Genomic DNA, 24146 nt, shown 5'->3' on the forward strand with positions numbered 1-24146 from the left:
TTTCGTTCAACATCAGCAGATATTTTTATTTTGTCTAAAAAACTGTATGTAGATTGTTGACACTTTTATTTCAGTTAACAATTTACACATAATTAAGTCTGAACTGATGAATGTTACAAACAAAAGAGAAAGAGGCATCCATTGGCAGTTGTGAAGATGGTATGACAATTTTGCGTAAGAACTAAAAATACCTAAAACTAATAACATGTGTTTATCACAATAACATTTTTGATCTATGAAGTTTTTTAAATTATAAAATAATTAGGAATGTTTGTATATATCACACTTGGTTATACGATATAAAAAAAAAACATGTCAAGATAATAACGGACAAGATAAACGGACGTAAGTAGTTAAGACGGGAGCACGTAACACAGAAGATAACTAGTTAATAATACAGCAGTTGCATCTGCTGTTCAGAAATAAGACGAAAACACTTTCAAACAATCGATTACGCTCAAGATCGTTACAAAAGCGTAAACTAAATCAGCTTCTGTGTTTCACGTTCTTACAACAATAAATTAGCTAATACCTCAGTTGCCATTCAATGCTACAACAAATAAATACAAAAACAAAACGCATTGGCCGGAATATTAACAAAGGTACGACACAAATGTTCGATGTGATTATAAAGGCGATCCGCTGTGCGGTTTAATCTCACACTAAATGACAACCCAAATACAGTTTTTCCAAATAATCTAAATCTTAATTACAGTTAAAGTCATATATCTTGAAAACAAATGTTCTATGAGTGAAGATTATAGCAGAACTTCAGCCTCGGGCTATTAAAAGTATCAATAAATATCTCCTCCATTTACACCTACAAATTTTCGTCTACAAAATATAGTTCATTATATATTTCGGTATTATGAAGAACAGTTTTGCTATAATGTTCCAAGTTCGACATCATTAACTACATATGTACTTAATAACCGTGACAACATTGTACTTTAGCCCTCCAGGAAAACAGATTTACTCCACGCAAACGACAACAATTTGTCTACAACAGTCTTTCAAGATTCTAATTTCTCGGAGGAATGAAAAATTAGTTACATGTACTACCCAAACGGAGCTAATAAAGACTTTCTAATCTAGTATAAAGTGTTTTAGCAATTATCAAGCAAGAACTCGTAAGGTTATTGCCGTTTGTTTATAAAATGGTTGAAATTGGCTAAATTTTCTCAAATGTAAGTGGATAAACGCAACCTACACTGTTGCTAACAGCCTCTATAATCATCGATTTAGCTGGAATTGTACATTACAGACAAAGTTGACTTACTCTATGTTACATCGTAATCGTATATAAAGTCTCCTAGAGTTACAAAGGTGAACATTTTATGAAACTACTATACAGCAATTATGTTTAAAAATAAACTGATAGTGTCATCGCACCTGAGTTTACATTAATACTAAATATGCGCTCTAGTCACAATAAATAAGTAAATACAAAAATGAATACAATAAATGATGTCACAATTTCAATAGTGATGTTTATTTCTTTGCCACGCCTTCTCATTTCTTTGAATTTATATAGCAAGAGAAAGGTTCCATTTGACCTTCAAATTTTGCCAAAAAAGAGAGTTTTCCTGAAATATTGAAACAAAATATTTCGCAGTGTTCATGTGGTTTATTTGATAAAAAGTCGTAAGTCGCTAAAATAATCAATCACTTATCGCCTATTCTAAAACTCTACAAGTATGTACTTGAACATTTGTACATCTTCTAATTTCGTGCCAGTATAACTTCAACTGAGCAAACATAAATATAGTTAAAAAACTTGTCACAATAACATGAGTATTACTAATAAATATTACACCTTGTCGGTGGTGCAGGAAGTTGTGTGCAAAAGGGGACGAAGCACTACATGCACGATCTTGTTTGGAGTGCGACAGACGAAGGTCAAATTAACCTTATCACCCGACAGCCTGATCAAATACTGATAATTCTGAATACCTAAATAAAACTGCTGTCCAGTCTGACTTCTGAATTTCTTCAAATTTTGTTGGTGTTACTTTGAAAAAGCTATACTTGAAAGTTCAGGTGCTTTAATAGAGAACTTGGCTTTTGTGTGTATTTTATTACTTTCATTTTATTTGTGGGAAGTGTTACACAGGTAACGTGTTACCTATCGTCAACAACTATAGCTTCAAATGAGTTAGCTCTGTTATGGAAATGTGAAACGCAATAGACGTTTACATAAAAAGTAAAATGGCAATGGATGGCAATTTAACGATGAATGTGGACCTGTCCGACAGGACCGAGACGGATAAAACTGACCAAAACCTGTTGTTAGGTGGTTAAAAAGATCATGACAGACACGATGGTAAAAGCGAAACGAAATAAAGAGTGGTGCGTTATGTTGCCTAATGATAATGTCCAGAACTATTCAATCCGTAATTGTATTACGGATGCAAGTCCGCCAGACCATTCGTCCTCTATAAAATAATTTAATATAATACTTATTAAAAATATAGACGGCAAAATGGTTAGTTGAAAGCTTCAACCGTACATCGCGCAACAACACACTTGTACAACACAAAACAATAAATTACTTAAAAAAATTGCACAGTTCCATAACATTCAGGTAAAAAAATACTTAATTGGATACCTAAAACATATAAAAAAATTAATTACATAAATCACAATGACCTATTCAGACTACACTCTCTGGCTTGTTTAAACTGTAGGATACTTGAGTAACGATTGTTACGTTTTGATCTGACTCACTATCAGAAGAATTTGACTTCTCGTTGGGACGTTTGAGGGATTGGGCCGTTACCTTCGTTCTGTCTGGGTTCGATTCAAGTGTTGAACTCTTGCTGGACGGTGAAATTGAGTATTCTGAGGTATCACCTTCGTCTGAAGCGTTCAGTTGTTTCTGATGATAACTCAAGCTGGACTTGTTCCGACTTGAGCGACGTCCCGGGTAGATCGGACGCCTTGCCAAGCTGCAACGCAAACACATCAATTTAAAATTATACAAACTAAATCGGTATTCGCAGACGTGCAAAAGCGCGGGATGGGGATTTGCATATTTTCGCCTCTCAACTTTCGGTTTTTTGCTCTTTTAATATGAATAATAAATTACTTTGCTCTTTTTTATTGCGCACAAGAATGTCTTTTATTATTCACATCGACACCACGAATCTATATTTCCGACTGCGTTGAATTTACATGGGAATGCTTATGCACTTGCATGCATAACATCGGTTGCACCTCCACCTACCTTAGTTTGGGAATTTCTTTTCCGAGCTTACTGTTAAACATTAAACCCCAGTTAGTATCTGCTGTTGAAGAAACTACACCTTCTGAATAATTTACGGATCGTTTACACCAACTTGTTCGGGAGATTTACTGATATTTAAGTTTTTTTGAAGTGACGCATCTTTAGAACAATGGAGCGACTACTTTGATCAATTTGCCAAATCTCTGCACAACATCCGGTGGGTATTAGCAGCTTTGTAAAACCAACTGTTCGCATTTCACAAAAGTGACATTAATAACGCGTTTTTACCAAAGCAATTTGACAAAGGACGATAAAACACCTAAAGGATTTGCATAATGTAGTAAATTTAGCCAGATAAGTGTACGTGTCTGCCACTTCCTAGTTAAACATACTGCATATTCATAATACGTAGAAATGAATTCCCAAAGACAAAAATTCAAAGCTTAAAACACTCCAGTCTATTTTGATGGTAGGTATGTTATTATTATTTGAACACTTTTAAACATCTTGAAATAATAGTAATAAATTTTTTATAATAACGTTGCTTAGGTTCTTTCAGATTAGTGTAGATACTTTAATTATTATTATGACGGTCATTTTAGAGGGGTTATGTCAAATAAAGTAAATCGGGAGTGTCACAAGAGAAGGTACAAAAGACAATAAAACTCTTGATGATTTGATTCTTCTACGATTCTAGGAGTCTAATACTTTATTGATGGTTAAAAAAGTTTTTAGTTCTTAAAATTGTTTTTAAAAGAAACGTCAAACTCAAAACTTCCCGCCGCGCCGCCTTTTCAATTAGTTCCCAAAACGAACTTAACCGAATCGGTCTTTGGTCTTTCACGGATCTCACCATAAACTTTAAACTAACACAATGATGTTTAATTCAATCTGACTCTCCTATCAACCGGCTATAAAATTGTATAAACTAATCAATCAATTTAATTATTGGTTTACACCGAGTACAAGTTTGAATGTATGGACTGAGATTTTCAAATGACAGTTGTCATACCCAGACAATACCGACTCGGCTCTCTTCGTTTTACGAACACAAAAGAATTAGGAAAATTACAAATGTTCATGTTTTCTTCTCCTTTGTACTTCTTTTGGTGAAGTCCCTTTTCCCCAAAGCACATATTAACTATCCAAACATTTTACCTCCGTCTTCGCAGGGAGTTGTAAACTTCTCCCTCCTCGTCGGTGAAGCTGTCATTACACATATCTTCGGTGCTATCTTGTCCGTTGCACGTCTTCGAGCAACTCTTCCTCAGCACATCTCCGAGTTCAGTCGTGACATTACCATTTTCGTTAGATATTTGAATATCCGTGAAAATGTTGCCGTTCTTCAAGGCCGAGACTTTCCTACCGATGGTTTCCAGATTGTCCTCGTCACTGGATTCCCTACGCGGGTTGTCGTTTCTGTTCAGAGTGTCCTCTTGGTCGTAAATATCCGTTATAATTGTCTTGGAATGCACTCGACTGAATACTTGAATTTCTGCAATAAACGTAACACATGTTATTGCAATAAAATCAACAGCCGGTTAGTGGGACAGGGATACGATCTTGGCCCTCATTAATTCTTGCGTAATACACGTTCACCGCGATAATTGCGATCAACGCTTCGCCGAAGATCTTTCCCATGGCGATAACGTACACAGGGCCAGTTAACACAAATACAAATAAAGAAGGCGTCAAAAGTTATTAGCAGTAGTACTTAAACTGGCAATGATCTCGAAGTAGAACTGATTTTTATCAGTTTTGGCTTATTTTTTTTTGTGCACAAGGCACCTTTACTAACGAATAGCTTGAAACTGGTTGACCCTGTAGTGAATTAGAGAACGAAGATGGTTAACGTCAAGATGTTAAAACTGTGTTCACGTTTTCTGGACAAACGTGTTGAGAGTATTATTGTCATCTGACACAAATTTTCCAAATGATTATTAGATCAAAATTTGGGCTTTCCACAATTAATCCTAAATAAAGCACCGGCTTAAGTCAAATATATAATTCTTCTTTTGTTTTATTAGATAGGAGTCGACTATGTATTTAGTTTTGCAACTTCGTCCCGTTCTCATTTAATTTTGCAATTATTTTATGAAAGATATAAAAATAAGTGATGACTGACCTGACTCTGGACTGTCATTTACGTAACGCAACTGGATCGAGTTCCCGTTGTAAGTCTCATCGCCAGACTCGTTCTTGATTTCGTGAAGGATCACCTTTTGGGGCAACCTCTTCGACGACAGACTCGAGGGCAGGTCATAACTGGGGCTGAGTTCCGTTTCGCTGAGATCCATCGAGTCGGTTTGCGTCTCCGCGTCCACCACGCACGAATTCCGACAGGACGAACTCTTCGAGGCGGAGTTGCGAGGCGATCCGGAGTTCGTCCTGTAGTGCCTCTTGCGGAACTTGGTGTTGGTTTGTGCGACGGCCTCGGCGTTGTTGGTGGCCGTGTTCAGTTTGGCAAAGAGCGGCGCTTTCGCCGGTGTCTTTACAAGAAACGCGTCATTGACGGGAAGCTCGGTTTGCGATGGTACTCACCGTCTGGGGGCTGTCGGGGCTGGTGAGGCTGCACTCGGGGCTGGTGGGGGTGGTGCTGTGGTTGCTGCGTCGGCGCTCCATTTTCCTCATGAAGGGGTTGATCAGGCGCCTTTTATTTTGTATTTCCCGTTTACGACCGCCTTGTCTGTTATATTGCTCGACTTGCTGTAAAACAGCAGACAGTTCCAGGTACAGCTGATTTACTTTCTCGAGTTTACGGTCGTACAACTCCCTTATGTCGCGGATGTGCTTGATCTCTGTTTCGCGCTTCTTTATCAGCTGTTCCTCTTTTAGATGGTATTCGATTCTGTGTTTTTGCAGCTGCGCCTTGAACTGCGTTATCTGGGATTTGATCTCTTCCTTCCAGCTTTCTTGCGTTTCAAAGAACTGCGAATCTTCGTATTTTCCGAGAATCTAAACAAAACAATACACTCATGTGACAAGAACTAGTGGTGAAGATAAGAACCTCGACTGATGCAATTTGCAAATGGTTCAGGATAAGCTTGAACGACGGTCGCTCTTTGGGGTTGAGCTTCCAGCACATCTCCATTATCAGCCTGAACCCGTCCGGACACGTCTTGGGGATTGGAGGTTTCAGCTTACCACATCCGACCATGTACATGATGGCGCTCTGCTCCATGCCGTCGTACGGAACTTCACACGTCAGCAACTCCCAAAGAACCACGCCGAAAGACCAAATGTCGACTTTTTCGGAACATTCCACCTCTTTGATGGCCTCCGGAGCCATCCAGGCGACGGTACCGGCGAAACTCATCTTCTCGCTGACACCGTTCCAAGTCCTGGACGTCCCAAAATCGCTTATTTTTATCACTTCTTCTTCCCCAATTAAAACACTACAACAAATCCTGTTACTGGACGCATCGAAATAAAACCCACTGTATTTACTTGGGACTCTTCAAGTCTCTGTGAATGATTTTCTGCGAGTGCAGATAGTGCATCCCACTCGTTATCTGCTTCGCCCACGACACTACCCTGTTCGTTGTGACGACTTTTTTCTGATTTTTTAGTAGGTTGAAAAGAGGGCCGTACGGACAGTACTCCATTACGATGCTAAGGCAGGGGGATTGCGTGCACACACCTTTGAACTTGACGATGTTGGGGTGGTTTAATTTTCTTAAGTTTCTAATATCAGTTTCTTTGATGTCGAGAACTTTCTTGACGGCGACCGGTTGGTTGTTTAACATGCCGTAAAAGACGATCCCTTGACCCCCACATCCTAAATAAGTCAAGTCTGTAATTTGTTCGAAAGGAATTTCCCAGTCGTCTGAAACAAAAAAATCTACAATCTTGACCATGTGGGAGGAGATTAAACTTTTTTCATAAAATCAACTGTTGTAAACAATGCGCAATTAAGGATTCGCGGAATTTACAAATTTAAATAATTAGATCTGGGTTATTAAAGATTCAATGCTCTTGAAGAGCTAAGGAACACCGAGTGAACTTGTAAGGTGCACAAGAACCAACGTAAACATCTATAAAAGCTGTCTCTCTCTTGACTTAGTTTACAACATTGGTCAACATTTTTTTAATGATCAGTAGCTCACCACTTTTGAGGTATTAATGTAATACCTATTTCCGATTACAATTAATCTAACGAGTAAATAATTATTACATGACAGTTAAAATTAAATTTATAAAGTAACCACAAGATCAAACATAATAAAATAGAAATAAACAGAAAAACAAGATAAGAATGAGATGTTTCACTAAGAGAAGACATTGCAAATTATGTTTAAAAATCAAAAATAATCAATAAGCAGATCATAAAATGTCATTATTTAAAAGCTCATCTATGAAATAATGTGGTAAAATATAATTTTAGGACCAAGCAACATTTTCTTTTTACTTAGATTAAAAAATGGCCCTAGTATCTTATTAATTTATTCCAGGTTTGAATATGGCATTCTTAGGTTGTGAAATCACACTCTCGAGTTGGCATTCCCTTGTTTAGGTCCATATTTTTTAAATTATCAACATCATTATCATGTATAAATTAAATTACGTTATAAATACAACAATGAATAAATATATACAGTGATTAAAAAGAAAACAAATCAGAGCAAGCGCTGCAAATTATCGCTCATGTCGTAGCGTAATTCTACGCAAATAAGCATGGGCGTAGACAATTTGTGGTCTCAAACGTTACATTACAGTTGGTTGCAAAAAAAAAACGGAAAAAGGTCATTTTCCTGATGTAAATTTGGTTTTGTTCATTTGTCAATAAATTGTCTATTTGCCAATACCTGTCAAATATTTTTTAAAAATGTCATTGACTATAATTCTAACCTATCTCTCGTAAGTATGTTTCACACTATCAAAAATTTGTAAAAATCTGTCAATTTTATTCTGACAGTTCCCGTTTTTTTTTGCCACCAACTGTACAATAAATCATACGTCATGAATTTTAGACGTTGGAATTATAATTGTGCATTTTATTATTATTATCTGATAAGTGATAATAGAGAAAATCTATAAAATAAATAGGCGCAATATTTTACATTCGTAAGTATGGGTAATTTACCAGCTTTATTACCAAACGCGACGCCACTGGTAAACAGATTTTTCGCCGAAATGTCAAAGAAACGTCAACGATGTGTTGTGTTAACCTAAAAAACAACTTTTCGATTTCGACAAAGTTAATGGACGTTTACTGTAATTGTAAGGAATTATCCAATAAATGATAAAATGAGTTTTACCATTGAAGATAAAGCATTAATTACTAATAAGTAATTTATTAATAATAGATTTTTCGAAAGGTAGGCAACCAATAAAACGAGTGTGTGTAGCAAGTATACATATGCGTACGATCAAGCTAAGAAAAACGTTTCGATAAAACAAAAGATGAAGTATGTTGTAGCACTCTTGATTTGTTTTCTTTCTGATCACTCGGTAGAGTGGTGATAAAGTAACGCTCAAAATTCAAATTGGCAGATATTTGTGATAATATTAATAACACTAAAACGAGTGACTTAGGAAGTTAAAAAAAATCTTTGTATCATAAGGTCAGTCATTTGTTTCTGGCCGTTTAATACACAATTTTTTTTCGAGCGACAATTTTTTTAAAGCAAAAGATAATAAAGTTCATTCACGTTTGATTTTCCTCGTCAAGGTCAAATTATTTAATTTTTTGGCAGTGTGATATTTATTTCAAAAATATTTCAGCTGTGTATGTCGCCAAAACGGGCTGATAAAGAAGAATGTCATGCGTAGACGGTAGAGGTTACGGTTGGCTTAAAAAAAAAACGGGAACTGTCAGAAAAAGTTCTGTCAGATTTTATTAAATTTTTATAGTTTGAAATGGCCTTTAAGGATTTAGGTTAAAAAACTGCATTTATGTGTCAGAAATGTCAGTTATGCAAATACAGTACAAATACTGTCAAACAGACACAAATTGACAAATTATAAATTTCCAATTCACATTAGGCTAAATTTCATTTCCCGTTTTTTTTTTAAGCCAACTGTATGTTATTCGCTGTCAGCAAGTCAGCTTGGTAGGCATTTTTCAGTTCTTGGCTGCATTTGATTAAAGCAATTTTCAAATTAGCTGTTATAAAACCTTCTTTTTTTCCGCAATGGTAAAATTACCCAGGAATAGGATAGAATTAGAATTTTATGAAAAAGTTTATGAGTTTATTTCACACGTCTAACACGATAGTGTGAAAACTACTAGGAAAGGAGACGCAGGTTTGCAACATGACAACAATTTAACAGGGAAAATCCAACGCGAATGGACGTAAATTTTTATAAAATATTACCGGTTAGCGAATTTACTTTTCTTCCATTGGCAACATCAAGGATCCAAGAAGCGACTGTGACACCATAAAAGTCAATGAATTGTTCAAATATTCAAACAAATTCTTCTGTTTTACCTACACAATGTACAGCTTGCGATAAAGGTTATAAATTTGCCGAATATCAATATTTTACACTTAGAAAATTGTACAAAAATTCCACATGTCATTGACACTCAGTGCCACTAACCTAAAATCTTTCATTAAAAATTCCTGTTTCGATTTTCACTGTTTCAAAACGATTTGGGCGAATGAAAACTCAGTAAATTTAGACGGAGGCCGGAAAATAACTATTAAATTTCCTAACTGACCTGCTTCAATCATATATCATCACATTATCTATCACAAATACCTGCAACTTTTAATTTCCTGTATTACATACTTTATCACCACCTGTATAGTCATACACGAATGTGTTTCCGATCTTTGCAAAAATAGCTAACATTTCCTCAGACATTAAAACCATTTACACCGTTAGGTAACGCTTCGGAATTTTTTCCTTTATTAGGTCAAAAAGTCGAAATGATAAATTACGCCGGTTTTCCCCGCGATAATTACCGTTCTTTTGCCCGCCAGTTTACGTTTGTTATTACTTTCTTTCAACAAACTAATTACAAAATTACGTGCAAGCTGCGGACACTTGTGCACCTTGTTGTAATTGGCGTAGATTTTTAATTAGTATTAAGGTCACTTAAGTAAGCTCACCTTGGTGTATATTTTTTATCTCGTTCACAGCGCCTTTTCCGATTATCGACAACACTGGACGTAGACAACCCAAAATTCCCGTGATCCACCCCTTGTTGAGATCATAAGCTGGCTGGGGAGTATCCGGGGAGCTGTCCTGCACGACCTGAGGAATGGTGCCCGCGACCATCGTGGGCTCGCTTGCACTTTTGTGCAGGCTGAAGTTATTCAACTCGTTCTGCAGCCGAACGACGCTGCAAAGAAAAATTCACATTCTTACAAACACCTAAACTCCTACTTATAGCTATGAAATGATTTGGTCGCGAAGTGTTCGTCGTACGAGGGGGACGGTGCATCTGCTTCCACCTGAACTCGCCCCTTGCAGCACGCTCGCGACGAGGGCATTAAACTTGGAGTGTGTGTTGTGAGTAAAAGGTGGTGAGTAACACCTGCCACGCTTTTCTTGAAAGTGCGACCGTTGATAAAAGCGAATTGGTAGCAGGGACAACTAGGGCAATCGCTCAACGTATCCGGGAATAAATCAATAAATAATATTCATTTTTTCTGAAATTATATTGTCTCGCGAAAAGAAATTAACTATCTAGAAGAACCTTCAGTCGAAGGGAAGGCCGCACTCGATTTTTCCAGACGACAACGGAAACACTTTTCCTCAACACCAGATGCAGTGGGTGCATTAATTAGGGTGGACTATCAGTTAATTAGATCTAGTTTTGGGGGGCACGCACTTCACGAACGCAACTTTGAGACACAAATGTTGTCGAGTCTTCGTGCGGTGTCAAAACTGTTCCCTTCTGTTGAGCTCTTCCGTTATCACCAGAGACGTTGTTGCCCTTCGTATCTCGAACAAATGGACGCGATGTCGCTGGCGCAAATCTCGACCGTCTTACGCAAACATTTAACACGCATACCGATCATAACTTTGCAATCAGGTGACACATTTTTCATAACGCGGTCGGACCGCATTTTTCACTTTATCGACTCGACGGCATTCGAGAGGGAAACGCGAGAGGCCTGTCGGAGACGGAGTCGTAAACTTTCAGCAGAAAAACAGTAAACAACAGTACAAAAAAGGAAAGGTACTTTTACGATAACATGTGTAAAGAAAACGCGGCGAAATAATTTAACATATTTACGAGTTGACAGTGGAAGGACCGACAATGGTGTTTGTTAGCTCTAATGGGCTCCTCTCGATTTCGCCGCTAGTTCAAACAAAAGACCAGATGATTATGTGCAGAAGGTTTTAAGAGTCGCTCGCGAAATTCAATGGACTGTCGTCAAAGAGGTTTGGACAGAAATTAGATAAACATCGTGCAGTCCAGCAGTACTGCACAATACGCCCAAAATAATATTTACTCAAAGTCTCGCCGCAATAAGCAAAGTTAATAAAATTTGGAGATTTGTCAGATAACGGTACTCGAGGTTGAGTTTATATTTATCCATGCAATATCGCGAATAATTGTTGAAACCCTTGTGTCAATATGCGCATTAACCACGATGAATGGAGAGATATCGGACAAGCTGTTTATGTTAAGTGTACACATCTCGGACTGTCTATTTGTGTTGGAGTTAATTATCGTATCTCGGTAAAAAAAATGCAAAAGATTTACCACTTGTGCAGTGTTATGTCGCCCCACTTGGATGGAATCGGACTTTTCATAATAACCTCGAGGATTTCCTTCAAACGAGCAATCGGTAGTGGATAATTCATAATTACGCATTTTCACATCAGAGCTTTATTTACGACTGCCACTTTATCGGTCGCTAAGCATAGATAAGGCTTATTTGATGCCTAGCGCAAGTCCATCAACTTGTAAGTCAATACATATATCTGTATCTCGATTCTGTGACCTTTGAACGCCACCAGCGCCGATTGTTGTTGCCATTTTTGGAAGCAAACTAGAGTCAAACCGGAAAAAATTAACACAACCGATTTAATCACATCAAATTTATTTATTTAATTCACAAATGCATCCACTCGTGGATTAAAAGTTTATGATCCGAATCTGTGTTCTAGAAGACGCTCGATTGAGAAGCTAGATTCACCTTGACTTTTAAAAGGTAAAAAAAGAGTAAAACACGAGTGTTGTTTTTGGTCTAGAAATATACAGCGCTAGTTACGAAACCTATAATTACTGAAGCCTTTGGTGGTAATTTTCGAGTTTAATAACGTAGAAAAAACGCTCGATTAAGAGATTTGGTGTCTCCTCCGGTTTAAGTTTGTTTCACCTTGATTTGAGCACCAACCATTTAATTTCGGAAGAGAAAAAGGAGGAAAATCCACATACCTGCTGGTAAGATTGTTGCACTCATCCTTGTTCCGAAGAGATATCACTCGTGACATCACGTCCACATCGATGACAGTGGGTTGGTCGGGGATGGTAGTGGAATAGGGCGGAGGAACCGCGTCCTTCTCCAGGGTGCCAACGGGAGTATGCATCATCTATCTGCAAAGAAGCCTGCTTGAAATGTCGCATTCGCTCAGAAAAGATGGTCTGACTCCCATGAATAAATAATGATAAAAATAATCGTGAAGTTTATCTGGATTAAACCGGCAGGTGTTTCCCGATATTGGCCTTGAACGGCTTTTTGAAAATCGCCGGTTTGTGCGGTGTTGTCGTTCATTTCCCGAATTTGGTAATTAATGTGTCCAGACGGTGGGTACGAGGTGGTGTCGTTGGGGTGCAGTATGTTAATGTAAAGGGCAAGCTGCACTCGTTTACCAAATTTTATGATTCGATCGATCATGTAGACGGTGAATGGGGAGTCGGGGGTGACTATTGTCAAGGGGTGGCCACACGGCTAGCTCGACTAGGGACTTACACCCCATTACAGAAATTGCCAACAAAATAAGTAACGGTATTGTTCGTGTTTTTATCCCCAACAGGATTATATTTTTGTATGTGCAAGTTTTTTGCACACCTGTGGTCTAAAGTACCAACTAATGACTGACTGACAGAAGCCGCAATCTCGTAACAATTGAGAGTTTGTGAAATTTTTCTTCAATGTACCTATTGTTTAGAAGTTTAGATGACAGGGGATGTCGACAGTTCCACTGGTCGGTACTACCATTATCCCTCATTGTTGTAAAGGGTGAAAACTACCTCTGCATGGACTAATCCCCTCATTTTTTCACAGTAAGTCTTGGCTTAGTCAAAAACAAATATTTTGATGAGGTAAAGGTGAAGTGCCAAAATATTAAACTGTAAAATTTCGCAAATAAATAAACGAAAATAATAATTAAAAAAAAATTAAACTCAGACATTTTATATGTAAAGTTCCTAAATTATTATTACAATTTACCTTTCTTCCTTACCTTATTCTTCAAATAAGGTTATATTATTCCCATGAGCCCTTGGATCATATAATAGAGAACAAAAGGGTTTATGGGCGCTATATAATCTTCATCTTATTCAACAAGGAATAATGAGAGTTTATCGTAGTAGCTTGAGTTAGTACCTACTATTTTTTTTTTAATAATATTTTTTGATATTGCTATAACGTTAAACAATAAATTTTAAAAAATTGGCATCAGCACATATTGTAAACATTTATTATTACTACATATTACTAGTGCTATTGGAAGTAACTAGTTTTAAGTACTTCCTTCTTATGGTGATTTTTACCATTTTTACCATAATTTGGAGTATACAGGGTGTGTCAAAAGTCGCGGATACGCTCTTGGAACTTGGAAGTATTCACTTTCGAGTATCCACTACGGTTGTTAGTTTTATTTTATCTAAATTCGTTGAGACACAGTGAGCTTTCAAATGTTAGAATAAGAACCTATCATAACTGAAATTATCTGTGTTATAAACAAAATAGGTGTTCGAAACGAATCAAAAATAAGTTAAGAACAACTCCTAGTGGTTATAGCGATAAGTATGTTAAAATTAGTCTTCTTCTTTGATGTTAAAGTTTGAGGAAAAATGTCCGAAAACCATTTGGAAACATGCTTATATCACTTGGTAGGCATCACTGAACCCGTGTTTAAAAGGCAGTCCGCGACTTACGACACACCCTGTAGATAAAGTTAAATGTACCTTTACAAGGTTAAGTAAAACCGCATGAAATGTATGTACATATTTGATGTAACAGAAGTACTTGAAATACTTGTACTATTTGTCATAGCAAAAATTAAAATTCTGCGCATTTCAAGAATTGTGGTAAAATCATATGTCTAATGCCTTAAATGACTGCAAAGATAATATGTAATTAGATCTGAGTTTTCGTACTAAATTCCAGTAAAAGTGAAATCATAATTATTGTTTACTGTGGATATTTTTAATGTAAAATAAAATATTTTCAATGTATGTAATAATTAAATACAGGGTGTCCCCAAAAAAGAAGACGAGTCCATAACTCCGTTATTTATCGGAAGATTTTAATTATCTGTACACCAAATTAAATGGTTGTTAATAGGCTACAAAATGGCCTAATAAATTCAAGTATAGCTCCATGGACTTCAAAGGTAAACTGTCAAAATATTTTTTTTCAAATGGGATTACATATTTTTTTTTAGTAATTCTGATAGAGATTTTTATTCTGAAAACAACAATGTATCACAAATATACACTTAAATACCAAAAATTCACAAAAAAAATTTAAAAAACGCTACTATCGTCTATGTTCTATGTTTTGCGCTAAACATTGGCGGCATATTGCGCAATCCCACATGTTATTATTTGTCATTAGTTTTTCCAGCTACCTTAATTTGGTTATTACATTGTAACGCAATGCATTTTGATAGCTTTTCGCTTGGTGCTCGTCATTTGTTTCAAAAGTTAGTGTTATTTTTTTTTTTATGTGAAGTTATACTTGTGATACATTGTTGTTTTCAGAATTAAAATCTCAATCAGAATTACTAAAAAAAAGTATGTAATCCCATTTGAAAAAAAAAATGTTTTGACAGTTTAGTCTTGAAGCCCTTGTAGCTATACGTAAATTTATTAAGCCGTTTTGTAGCCTACTAACAACCATTTGATTTGGTGTATAGATAATTAAAATCCTCCGATAAATAAGAGAGCTATGGACTCGTCTTTTTTTTTGGGGACACCTGTATAACAAAATAGAAACTTGAAGTCATTGAAATTATCCAAGGATAGAGCAATTATGTAGCATTGTTATTGCAATTTATTTGAGACGTCTAATTTGTTGAAAAATGATACTTTTTGCCTTTTCCAACAAAGTGCTATTGGCATTATAGGAGGCCATGATTTATTTTTTGAACGTTGGACACACTGTTTGATTTCCGTCACTAAAGTGCCTGACACGCAGACCTATCAAAATGAACATACTATCGTGTCAAAAATAAATTACCCCCTAGGATTTAGGGATATTCATTATTAGGTTGCCATAAATTTGGTTAGATTGGAGGCTATGTGGTTTCTGGTGACAAACAAAAGATATCGTAACCGAAAGGCAGCGAATTCCTTGAACGAACAGTTGCATATGGCTCTATTTCTTGCTAAGTGATACATATTTTTTCGTTTCACAATCAATTTTGCTTTCTGGCGGCATATCTAGTTGGACTTAATCTCTCAATTCATAGCAACCAACCTTAGACATTCAAAATTACTTTTGAAAACTCTACAGTCCCATTCCATTTAAGAATGCAGTAGATGTCGCTTCGAATGGAGAACGTTTCACACTGGCGAACGCGGCAAATTTAAAAACATACATGCCAAGCACAATTATATCTGTCTGTTCGTTGGCCCAAATTTAGACATTGACGCTATTTATAACCTCAAACTTAGAAAAACATAACCTAATTCAAGAGACAACTTTACTATCAAATTAAATGCAAAATTTCCAATGCCTCCTATTATGCCAAAACAACGTGAATGCATTTTATTGCTACGGCACAGCGGTTTGATCAAAGATCTTTTTGGGACCGAGTTGGCTATGATTTTTTCTTTTCATGTTGGAACAACTAATTCAGTGATGCAACGGATGCAACTTTTTTTTCTGTCAGTGTTTGTTCGACATTTTGTTGTCACCGCATTTTAATAATTACGGTTATTAAGATGAAAAAAAAAAGTATGTAAATGATTTATTAAGCGTGTAAAAATAATTTTAATTTCCGTCAAAGGAAAAGTCCAAATTGCCAAAATAATTTTTTTAGGATTAATTCAGACGTACATCAAACGTGCGTGTTCAGCCAATCAGAGCGCTTGCTTTCATTAAAAAATGTTTCTCGCAATTAAAACGTCCTGCTACTTTGTCATCTGTCAAAAGTGATTACAATTGTATGTTACTCTTGTCAGATTCTCAAATTATTTTTAATAATTGCGTTTTTAATAACTGTATCATAAATAAATAAATACCTATCGTTAAAGTTTGTATTCTAGAATTAATCTTGCCAAAAATAACACGACCTAATTTTTAATATCTGATAAATTTCTCAATTTTCACTTAAACATTTTTGTTTTTGACAATTTTACTCGTTGATATTTGGGCATTCTTATTCAAAGGTTAAACTCTCGAGCTAAAGCTCTCCGGTCTAATCAAAATAAAAATGCCCAAATTCAACTCGTAAAATTGTCAAAGCAAAAATTTAGGTCTTGTTATTTTACCTTCGACAAAAAATTTCCATTAAACGATGCTACTTCTAATTTAAAAAGGATAGACCAGATTTAAGAGATCCAGCAACAATATACGTATTCAGAAAATATGTATACCCTTAAATTGAAAACAACCTAACCTAACACAAAAAGTTTCAATTTCCTTTAGGGTAGTTAGTTATCATCGAGGTACTGCCAACAAAAACACTAGACGGTCATAGCCAACTTGGTCCCAAAAAGATCAGAATGCCTAATAGGAAGTGTTCTCAGATAAACACCATTGTTGATTTTCGTTCATGACAGCTATCGTAACAATGACATTTGTAGCTCAATTATTCAAATAAAGCCATACGTTTTCAAATATTTTGTTTCTCACAGATGCTCTTGATGAAATATCTTTTTGAAACATATGGCTATTATCGAACAAATATTGCAGAAATATCTAAAAAACGATATTAAAAAATGTCATGGTAAAGAAATCTAATTTTCCGCTCCGGTATTTTAAAGAATTTACGCGAATGGTATCAGGAGAGAGATTATTATCGATCAATTTGTCTAAAGATTTTTCAAGTGTTTCCAGAAATCGTGTATCTTTGATGGAATAAGTTGGGTACTTATACCGTTGGTATGAAGATAAATCGTTATCGTTGCGAAATGTCGAAATTTTTTCTTAATCTGTTCTTGATGGTAGACTTGGCTCAAATTATGATTTTACTGTTCTAAATTCGTTCACCTGAAACGCGGATCGTAAACACTCAAACAAATCATTTCAGTCAAGTCATAAAATAATTTAGAACCCATTAGCGACAGATAAGTGTCTGGGATTGTCGCATTCAGATCTTCTATTCTATATTTTCCACCAGGTCCTAAATGTTGCGTTTAGTACTGACCCATTTTTCTCGAGCGGCCTATATATTGTATTATCGCAGTAAATTGAAACCAATTATCTTATCGTTAATTATCACCATCTAGTCTTTCACTTCCAAACAATAATAAAATTCTTTCTGAAATTCGAACTTCTCCACAGATTAATCCGAAACCTAAGCGCGTCATTTGGTTTACGCAATTCCACGCAATTTTTTCAAATTTCACCGTTTTTATCTGTTTTTGTTTAAGCTTGGTCTAGTGTCGAATACAATAAGGAAAACAACAGACGGTTCTAGATCTGTGTCAGATAAATTAAATAAGTTGTGTCTGGACTTTAATTTAATCTTTGAAAAAAAATTCCACAAAAATATGGAAACACGAGATGTTAAATTGGGGATTAAAATGGAATTCTCGTCTCTTTGGATGAAACGAATTGTGTCAGTGAGTTTTAATAATGGTAAAGTAAATAATAAGTCTGCAGGATATACAATTTATTGGGTCCTTTAGTTACAGTCCTTTTTGTATCTGGATAAACTGTTCTCCACTGAACAGTGAAGCAGTAAATTAAGTAAATAAAAATGTTCAAAACATTTAGGTAAATAAACACTCAAAACCAACAAAGATAATAACCAACCAGAAAACAAAAACATTTAAAAATTACCTATTTAACATTTTCTAAAACTTTTTTTAATTCCAATAAAAATTCATCTCGGTGGAAGTTCCGTTATAAATCCTATAAATTAAAAAAATATACCAAAAAAAAATTGTGAATTGATTGATCAGTAATACATATCTGTTTTTCTCGAGTGTAGGCGAGAGAAACACTATTATAAAAATATTTAACACTTAAAAAGAAGATGCTGTCCGACATAAACATACGCAAATTACCAATTAGAAAGTAATTAGCGAATTGGATCTGAAACGCTGCCGTTCCCTTAATTTAAGAAGTGTTTTGCATTGCACCACATTAGCACTTAAAAATAGAAAGCGACCAATAAACTAATTACAAGGCCACATGTATTTTATTTTGTTATCAATGTTATTGGTTGTTTCACTTTTGTTACTTTATATGTGGTACACAGTCGCCTCGTTCGTGGACTTACCCAAATACCATCAAAAAAGATTTTTATTACACTCTGTCTTCTCAAATTGGCCATTACTCTTGTTTCTTAACCTTAATAAACAAGGTGAATTTATTAAAAACCAACACAACATTTTAAAATTACGTCAACTAGTTGGAGTCGACGTCCTTTTCACAATTCCTGCTGCATAGAGATGTTTACAAATTTCGTCTTCTTTTGTCGACGTTGTTAACATTGATACCTGCCCCAATGGCGAGAGTGCTGTTCAAGCAGTTTTCTCTGCGGAGGATGGCCCATAAAGTTGATTACGAAACCTTATAAATTTAAAAGCAGCGATTTTCAGCGCCACAGGAACACCAACGAATTAATAATAAAGTAGTAAAGCGGTTAATTTTAGTTGGACGTAGTTAATTAATTAATTGACGCAGTTAATGTAAATTTGGGTAGGGAATTATCGTGAGTGGGGTGTTTGGACCAAAAATTTGACTTTTATTACTCCAAAGTTGATTTTGAATAGGATTTTCTGTTTTGTTTGTGCCAAACTTTAATAGCCTTGTTTAGACCGAAGGAAATAAAATAAATAACATCCTAAACAAAAAACTGACACTTGGTTCACTGCTGCTGTTGCCTATTATTTACTCAAATAATAACAGCAATAAAGTTGACAAAAAAGTTAATTCTTTTAGAATCCATTAAAATTTGATATTATTCCCATAATGACTTTTCTGGATTACAGTATAGCATAGTATGTGTGTAATTATTAATTAATAGCGGTTTGAAAAAAAAAATCTCATTAAAACGGTAGGTACGACAATCTTTATTAAACGAGTTTTTCTCGAAACTGTTTTTTAAAATAGCTGCTGTAATATCTTAAAATCTACTCAACTGATTGACTTTAAATTTCTGTCTTCCCTTTTTCTAATTTCTTGTCATTTGAAAAAAAAAAAAATCAATGGTTAACTTTAAAAATGCCCTCTTAATTTTCACTACATTTTTTTTGTTTTTGGTACAGATTATAGACACACTTATTCAGAAACTTGTTTGTTTCTTTTTTTTTTTTTGAAATGAGCAGAACTGCTGACATCATGAGAGCCATTTGGAAACTTTTTTCGTGGATGTATCTAATCGCCTATAACAAGCTTAATTATAATTTTTTTGTTCGACACTGTCACAATTTGAGAAGTTTCTCCTGTGTGAACGGATTTTGATAAATTTGACAACTTGTCAAAACGAAACGTCAAGCTAATTTTAAAGATTTTCAGCAATTTGAAGCCTTTGGGGGGCTCGTCGAACAAAAAAACGTTGTATTCAACTCGTTCTTGTGTAATTTGGACTTTTTTTGACACTCGTGGACCTTTAAAACACTCGTTTCACTCGAGTTTTAAACTGGCCCACTCATGCCAAAAAAAGCCCAAATTACACACGAACTCGTTAAATAAACAACTATTATTTGATGGAAAAAAATTGTATACATATTATGTGAAATCATTAATAAAGTAGTACATAAGAGAATACAGTGAATAGTTTTACAGTTTTTTTTGAATCCTAAAAAACGACAAAATATCGTATCCCAGACTAGAATACCTTCTTAAGTAAAAATTATTTAGGAAGTCAATCATACATATTTCGAAGATCTCTAAAATGTGAAAGCTACATGCAAGATCTCTTTAAATTTCATATTTTGGTGGGGTTTTGATGGCTTTTCAAATCAGAAGAGTTGGTACAAGAAAATGGGATATGTAATTTGAAAAATATTTAATCCAAGATTAATCTGTTAACAAACGTATACTAGTCCACCGTAAATCAGATTATGTGGCGCCATAAATCTTTTGACTCTACAAATGGGAATATGTAATAGGATTTGTTGGCGCTGTACAATCTTATTCGACGAAGAACAGTATACCTGGTCTGTTGTAATGTAGAAAAAAATCTAAAGTAAGTAGTAATCTTTACTTATTCGAAATAAGTTGAATGAATGAAAAAGATTTCATTGACATTAGGTGCATTTAAGATAGAAGAATTTTATTTTGCAAAAAATTTGAAATTTTCTTGATGATATCGCTCTTTATACCAAGTGTCTATAAAAGAACGTATATCAAGAGTCTTGTGGAATTGAAATATGTATACATATTTGATTCTTTGCCGTTCTGTAGCATATTGTGATATCAAATAGAAAAACAGAGGTTAAACATCGTTCACGTTGTTTTGGCATAATTGGAGACCATGATTTATTTTTTTATATCCGATCGGGCGATTTTTGCCTACGTATGGACTAGTTTTTAGGGCGTAAAAGTTTTTGCCGCCCTTGTTTATGCCGTTACTACAGTAATAACAATAACTGGCTTATTCCACCTTTCTGATTTTTGTGTCGTTATTTTAAAACTGAATCTAGCTAAATTATTTTATTGCTTTCAACTGTCATAAATTCTCATTTTTCTCCTTTGTAAACTGCCTGCTAACTGCTCTAAAGCAAAAAATAGCAGATAACCAACCGTTGCCCTAGACAACACATTCAAAGTGACATTTCTCAAATTTTTGATTTTTCTTGCTTATTTCCATGGATACAACAAAAATGAAATATTTGCCGACTATTGGGATACTTTGAATGTTTTAAATGTTGCCACATTTAGTGTAACAAACAGGTCCATATCTTCTACAAAAAAGAAGATTGATTTTTTAAAACATTTTTACCTGATATTTTAATGACTACTTAACAACGTAATGCTAAGTTGTTCGGCAAATTTTTGGGCACCCGGTATATATAATTTATTTTCCACATTTCTAGAAAATTAGTAGTACATTTTAGGCTTGTACGATTTAATTGGTTTAACCAGTTAAACTGGTTAACGTTAACTAATTGATAGCTAATTAAACCGATTAAAGACCAAAACCGGCTAAAATTAATCAGCTAACTTATTTGGGCTGGTAAATCAGTTATATTATCACAGTTAAGTTGGTTAATTAACTATTGATCAGTATAGTACAACAAGGATAATTATTATAATTATTATTACATATATTAGTTTAACAAATTATAATTTGTTAAACTATGAAATTCTTTAATTACTGTCTTTTATTTAACAAATAGGTTAATCGGGTAATTTTTTGGCCGGTTTAACCATAAGCTAATTAACTACACTGGTTAACCCAGTTAAACGGTACACTTCTAGTAAATTTAGTTGAGTCTTGATAACTACACAGATGGTTTACAGTCGGCAAATGTTTCAACATTTATTTAAAATTAAATTTTCAAATCATCCTTTACCGGTTCGATCATTTAAATGTCAACATTCTTTAAGTGTTTTTGTCAAGTTAATCATTACAAGCCGTCAATATTGACAGTTACTACATCGACAGGATGCTCAATGAATGATAATAAATTTGATATAATCTCCAACTACGTCATGGCAATAATTTTCTTTGAACGATTAAAAAATACATTGACTTATGACAAAACTCATTTTTATTTATAATCATCAATCTAAACCAACAAAATAAATAAAACTGCAACAGCGACGATTATCTTATCTGAAGAAATATGTATAACTTAATTCAACTCAACTTACAGAGCTGTTGTAATGCCTTTTATTTTGATTACAAAATTTGATTTGATTTACAAAAATTTGAATAAAACAGCGATTTTGATGTAACGACAGATCATTAGGTTTGCTCATCTCGTTTCCCAAAATCCTTCCAAAAATCCTTATTTTTAATTAAATTTAATAATAACTTGGTAAATTTGTATGTTATTGACGCAAAATGAGTGCCTGTGGTCTACTTGAACCACTCTGTATATACAAAAAAAAAATTGTATGTCCATGGTGCATGTTCCATTTGTGAAAAAAGGATCAAGCGTATTTTTTATTATCTTGTACACCGCTAGAATACGATGTAATTTGGGATTAGCCTCCAGGGTGAGGGTATATAAAAAAATCAGCGTGCGTTAGTAGAGATTTTTGTAAAATTATGGCCGAGACGCGTGACATACTGCCTCCAGATTGTCACAAAAAAACCCGAAACAATGCGTGCACGATTTTTGACAATCAATAACAACAACATTCCAGGTTTACTCACCTGGTGGGAGTAGTAGCAGATACTACAAATTCACATATTAACGAGAAATTGATGAAATTAGTACTCGTTTTGGAGAAAACAGTTCCACCAAAGCACACACCACAATTACACTGGCACTGACCATAGGTCCGACTGAAACGGCTCCGCGGATGAAAGCATGTTTCACCACTGTTAATTCTAAAGGCGAAACAGGTAGATCCTGTCAATATGGCCACCCACACTAAACAATAGAAACGCAACGCGACACCTACACTGACTCTATTGCATCCCTTGCACGGCACGGGTACCACCGACACAAAAATACGAAATAGTATGAATTCCCGTTATCTGTTGACGATGTTTGATTCTCTTGATAAAATCCCCTCTACGGTATCGAGTGAAGGGGAAAACGCGCGAGAGAGATGCCGCCAGCGGCTCTAGCGGGTCGGACAGAGACGCAGGAACGCTGGTACTGGTTCAGGTAACAAGTTTATACACGTCACAGCCAGGCAACTAGGTAGTTTCGAATTCTGACCATGGGTTTTGGCGCCTGATGGTATATTGTTTGCTTTCTATTATGCACGCTGGATGCGGTCCTCCGTTACCCAAGCTTGAAAGGGGCTCGGACGTAATTGCAAGGTTCCTTGGGGTGTTTTACGAGCAGGTAGAGACATACAGGTGCGAAGAGATTATTTAAAGAAGAGAGGTAAAAGGCGATGGGTACACGCGGCCATTGTAACAAAACTGTGATTCCGGTCACGTTTTTTCATTGTTGAAACGGTGCGTTCACTACAAAAACCTTATCAGAAGAGAAAATCGATTGGGAATTTCTTGGAAACACACACAAGAAACGGAAGTGTGTACGCAGGGACCGCAAGACAAATTGCACCACTTACCCATATATGCTGAGTATGGTGTACAGGTCGAGCATCGAACACTTGATCCGTTATATAACTATTATATAACACTTAAAACAATATAACTACCGGAGGAGACAATAACATCGCGGTGTTTACGCGCCATTTATGTTCTTCGGAATAAAATGCTTGGCGAATGTGCACCATTGATTTTTCCAGGGGCGTCGGTACCCTTTTCTCCGTGACGTAACACAAATAAGTCTTAAACTTTGACATTTTAAGTGCGCCTCCGCTCCTTTAAACAAAATCAAAATAGCTTTGAGGAATATTTGGCGTGTGTGATTTATTAAAAAAAGAATTTTGGGTGATGATTAAGTTGGTTTTTCGTCGCAAATGATAAAGTTCGCTGGTCAAACACGTGGGGATGGTTTGAATCCATTATC

General features: G+C 35.4%; 1 protein-coding gene across 5 annotated transcripts; it reads right to left on the reverse strand.

Moving 5' to 3' along the window:
* wnd (wallenda) lies at positions 1–23873 on the reverse strand. 5 transcript variants are annotated; one of them, XM_069038555.1, is made up of 9 exons: positions 23743–23873; positions 12570–12728; positions 10285–10517; positions 6674–7052; positions 6234–6621; positions 5768–6181; positions 5352–5715; positions 4385–4721; positions 1–2948 (listed from the first exon to the last, which is right to left on the reverse strand). In XM_069038555.1, the coding sequence occupies exons 2-9, from the start codon at positions 12722–12724 to the stop codon at positions 2654–2656; spliced, it is 2565 nt and encodes an 854-aa protein (XP_068894656.1). In that variant the 5' UTR covers positions 12725–12728; positions 23743–23873; the 3' UTR covers positions 1–2653. The 5 variants fall into 5 exon arrangements, with proteins under 5 accessions (XP_068894656.1, XP_068894649.1, XP_068894641.1 ...); XM_069038548.1 differs by lacking the exon at positions 23743–23873 and adding an exon at positions 22868–23201 and having other exon boundaries at positions 12570–12740; XM_069038540.1 differs by lacking the exon at positions 23743–23873 and adding an exon at positions 22868–23200.
* Between the last annotated feature and the right edge of the window lie 273 nt (positions 23874–24146).

This window comes from Tenebrio molitor, chromosome 1 (genome assembly GCF_963966145.1).
Source record: "Tenebrio molitor chromosome 1, icTenMoli1.1, whole genome shotgun sequence".
Lineage (NCBI taxonomy): Eukaryota > Metazoa > Arthropoda > Insecta > Coleoptera > Tenebrionidae > Tenebrio > Tenebrio molitor.

Bases quoted from the DNA above. Each gene is read 5' to 3' on its own strand.
- wnd (XM_069038555.1), bottom strand. From the start codon at position 12,724: ATGATGCATACTCCCGTTGGCACCCTGGAGAAGGACGCGGTTCCTCCG. The intron at 6,182-6,233 runs GTTCTTATCTTC...TGTTTTGTTTAG, and splicing joins TGCAAATTGCATCAGTCGAG to ATTCTCGGAAAATACGAAGA. The intron at 2,949-4,384 runs GTAAAATGTTTG...TTTGCGTTGCAG, and splicing joins AACTCCCTGCGAAGACGGAG to CTTGGCAAGGCGTCCGATCT.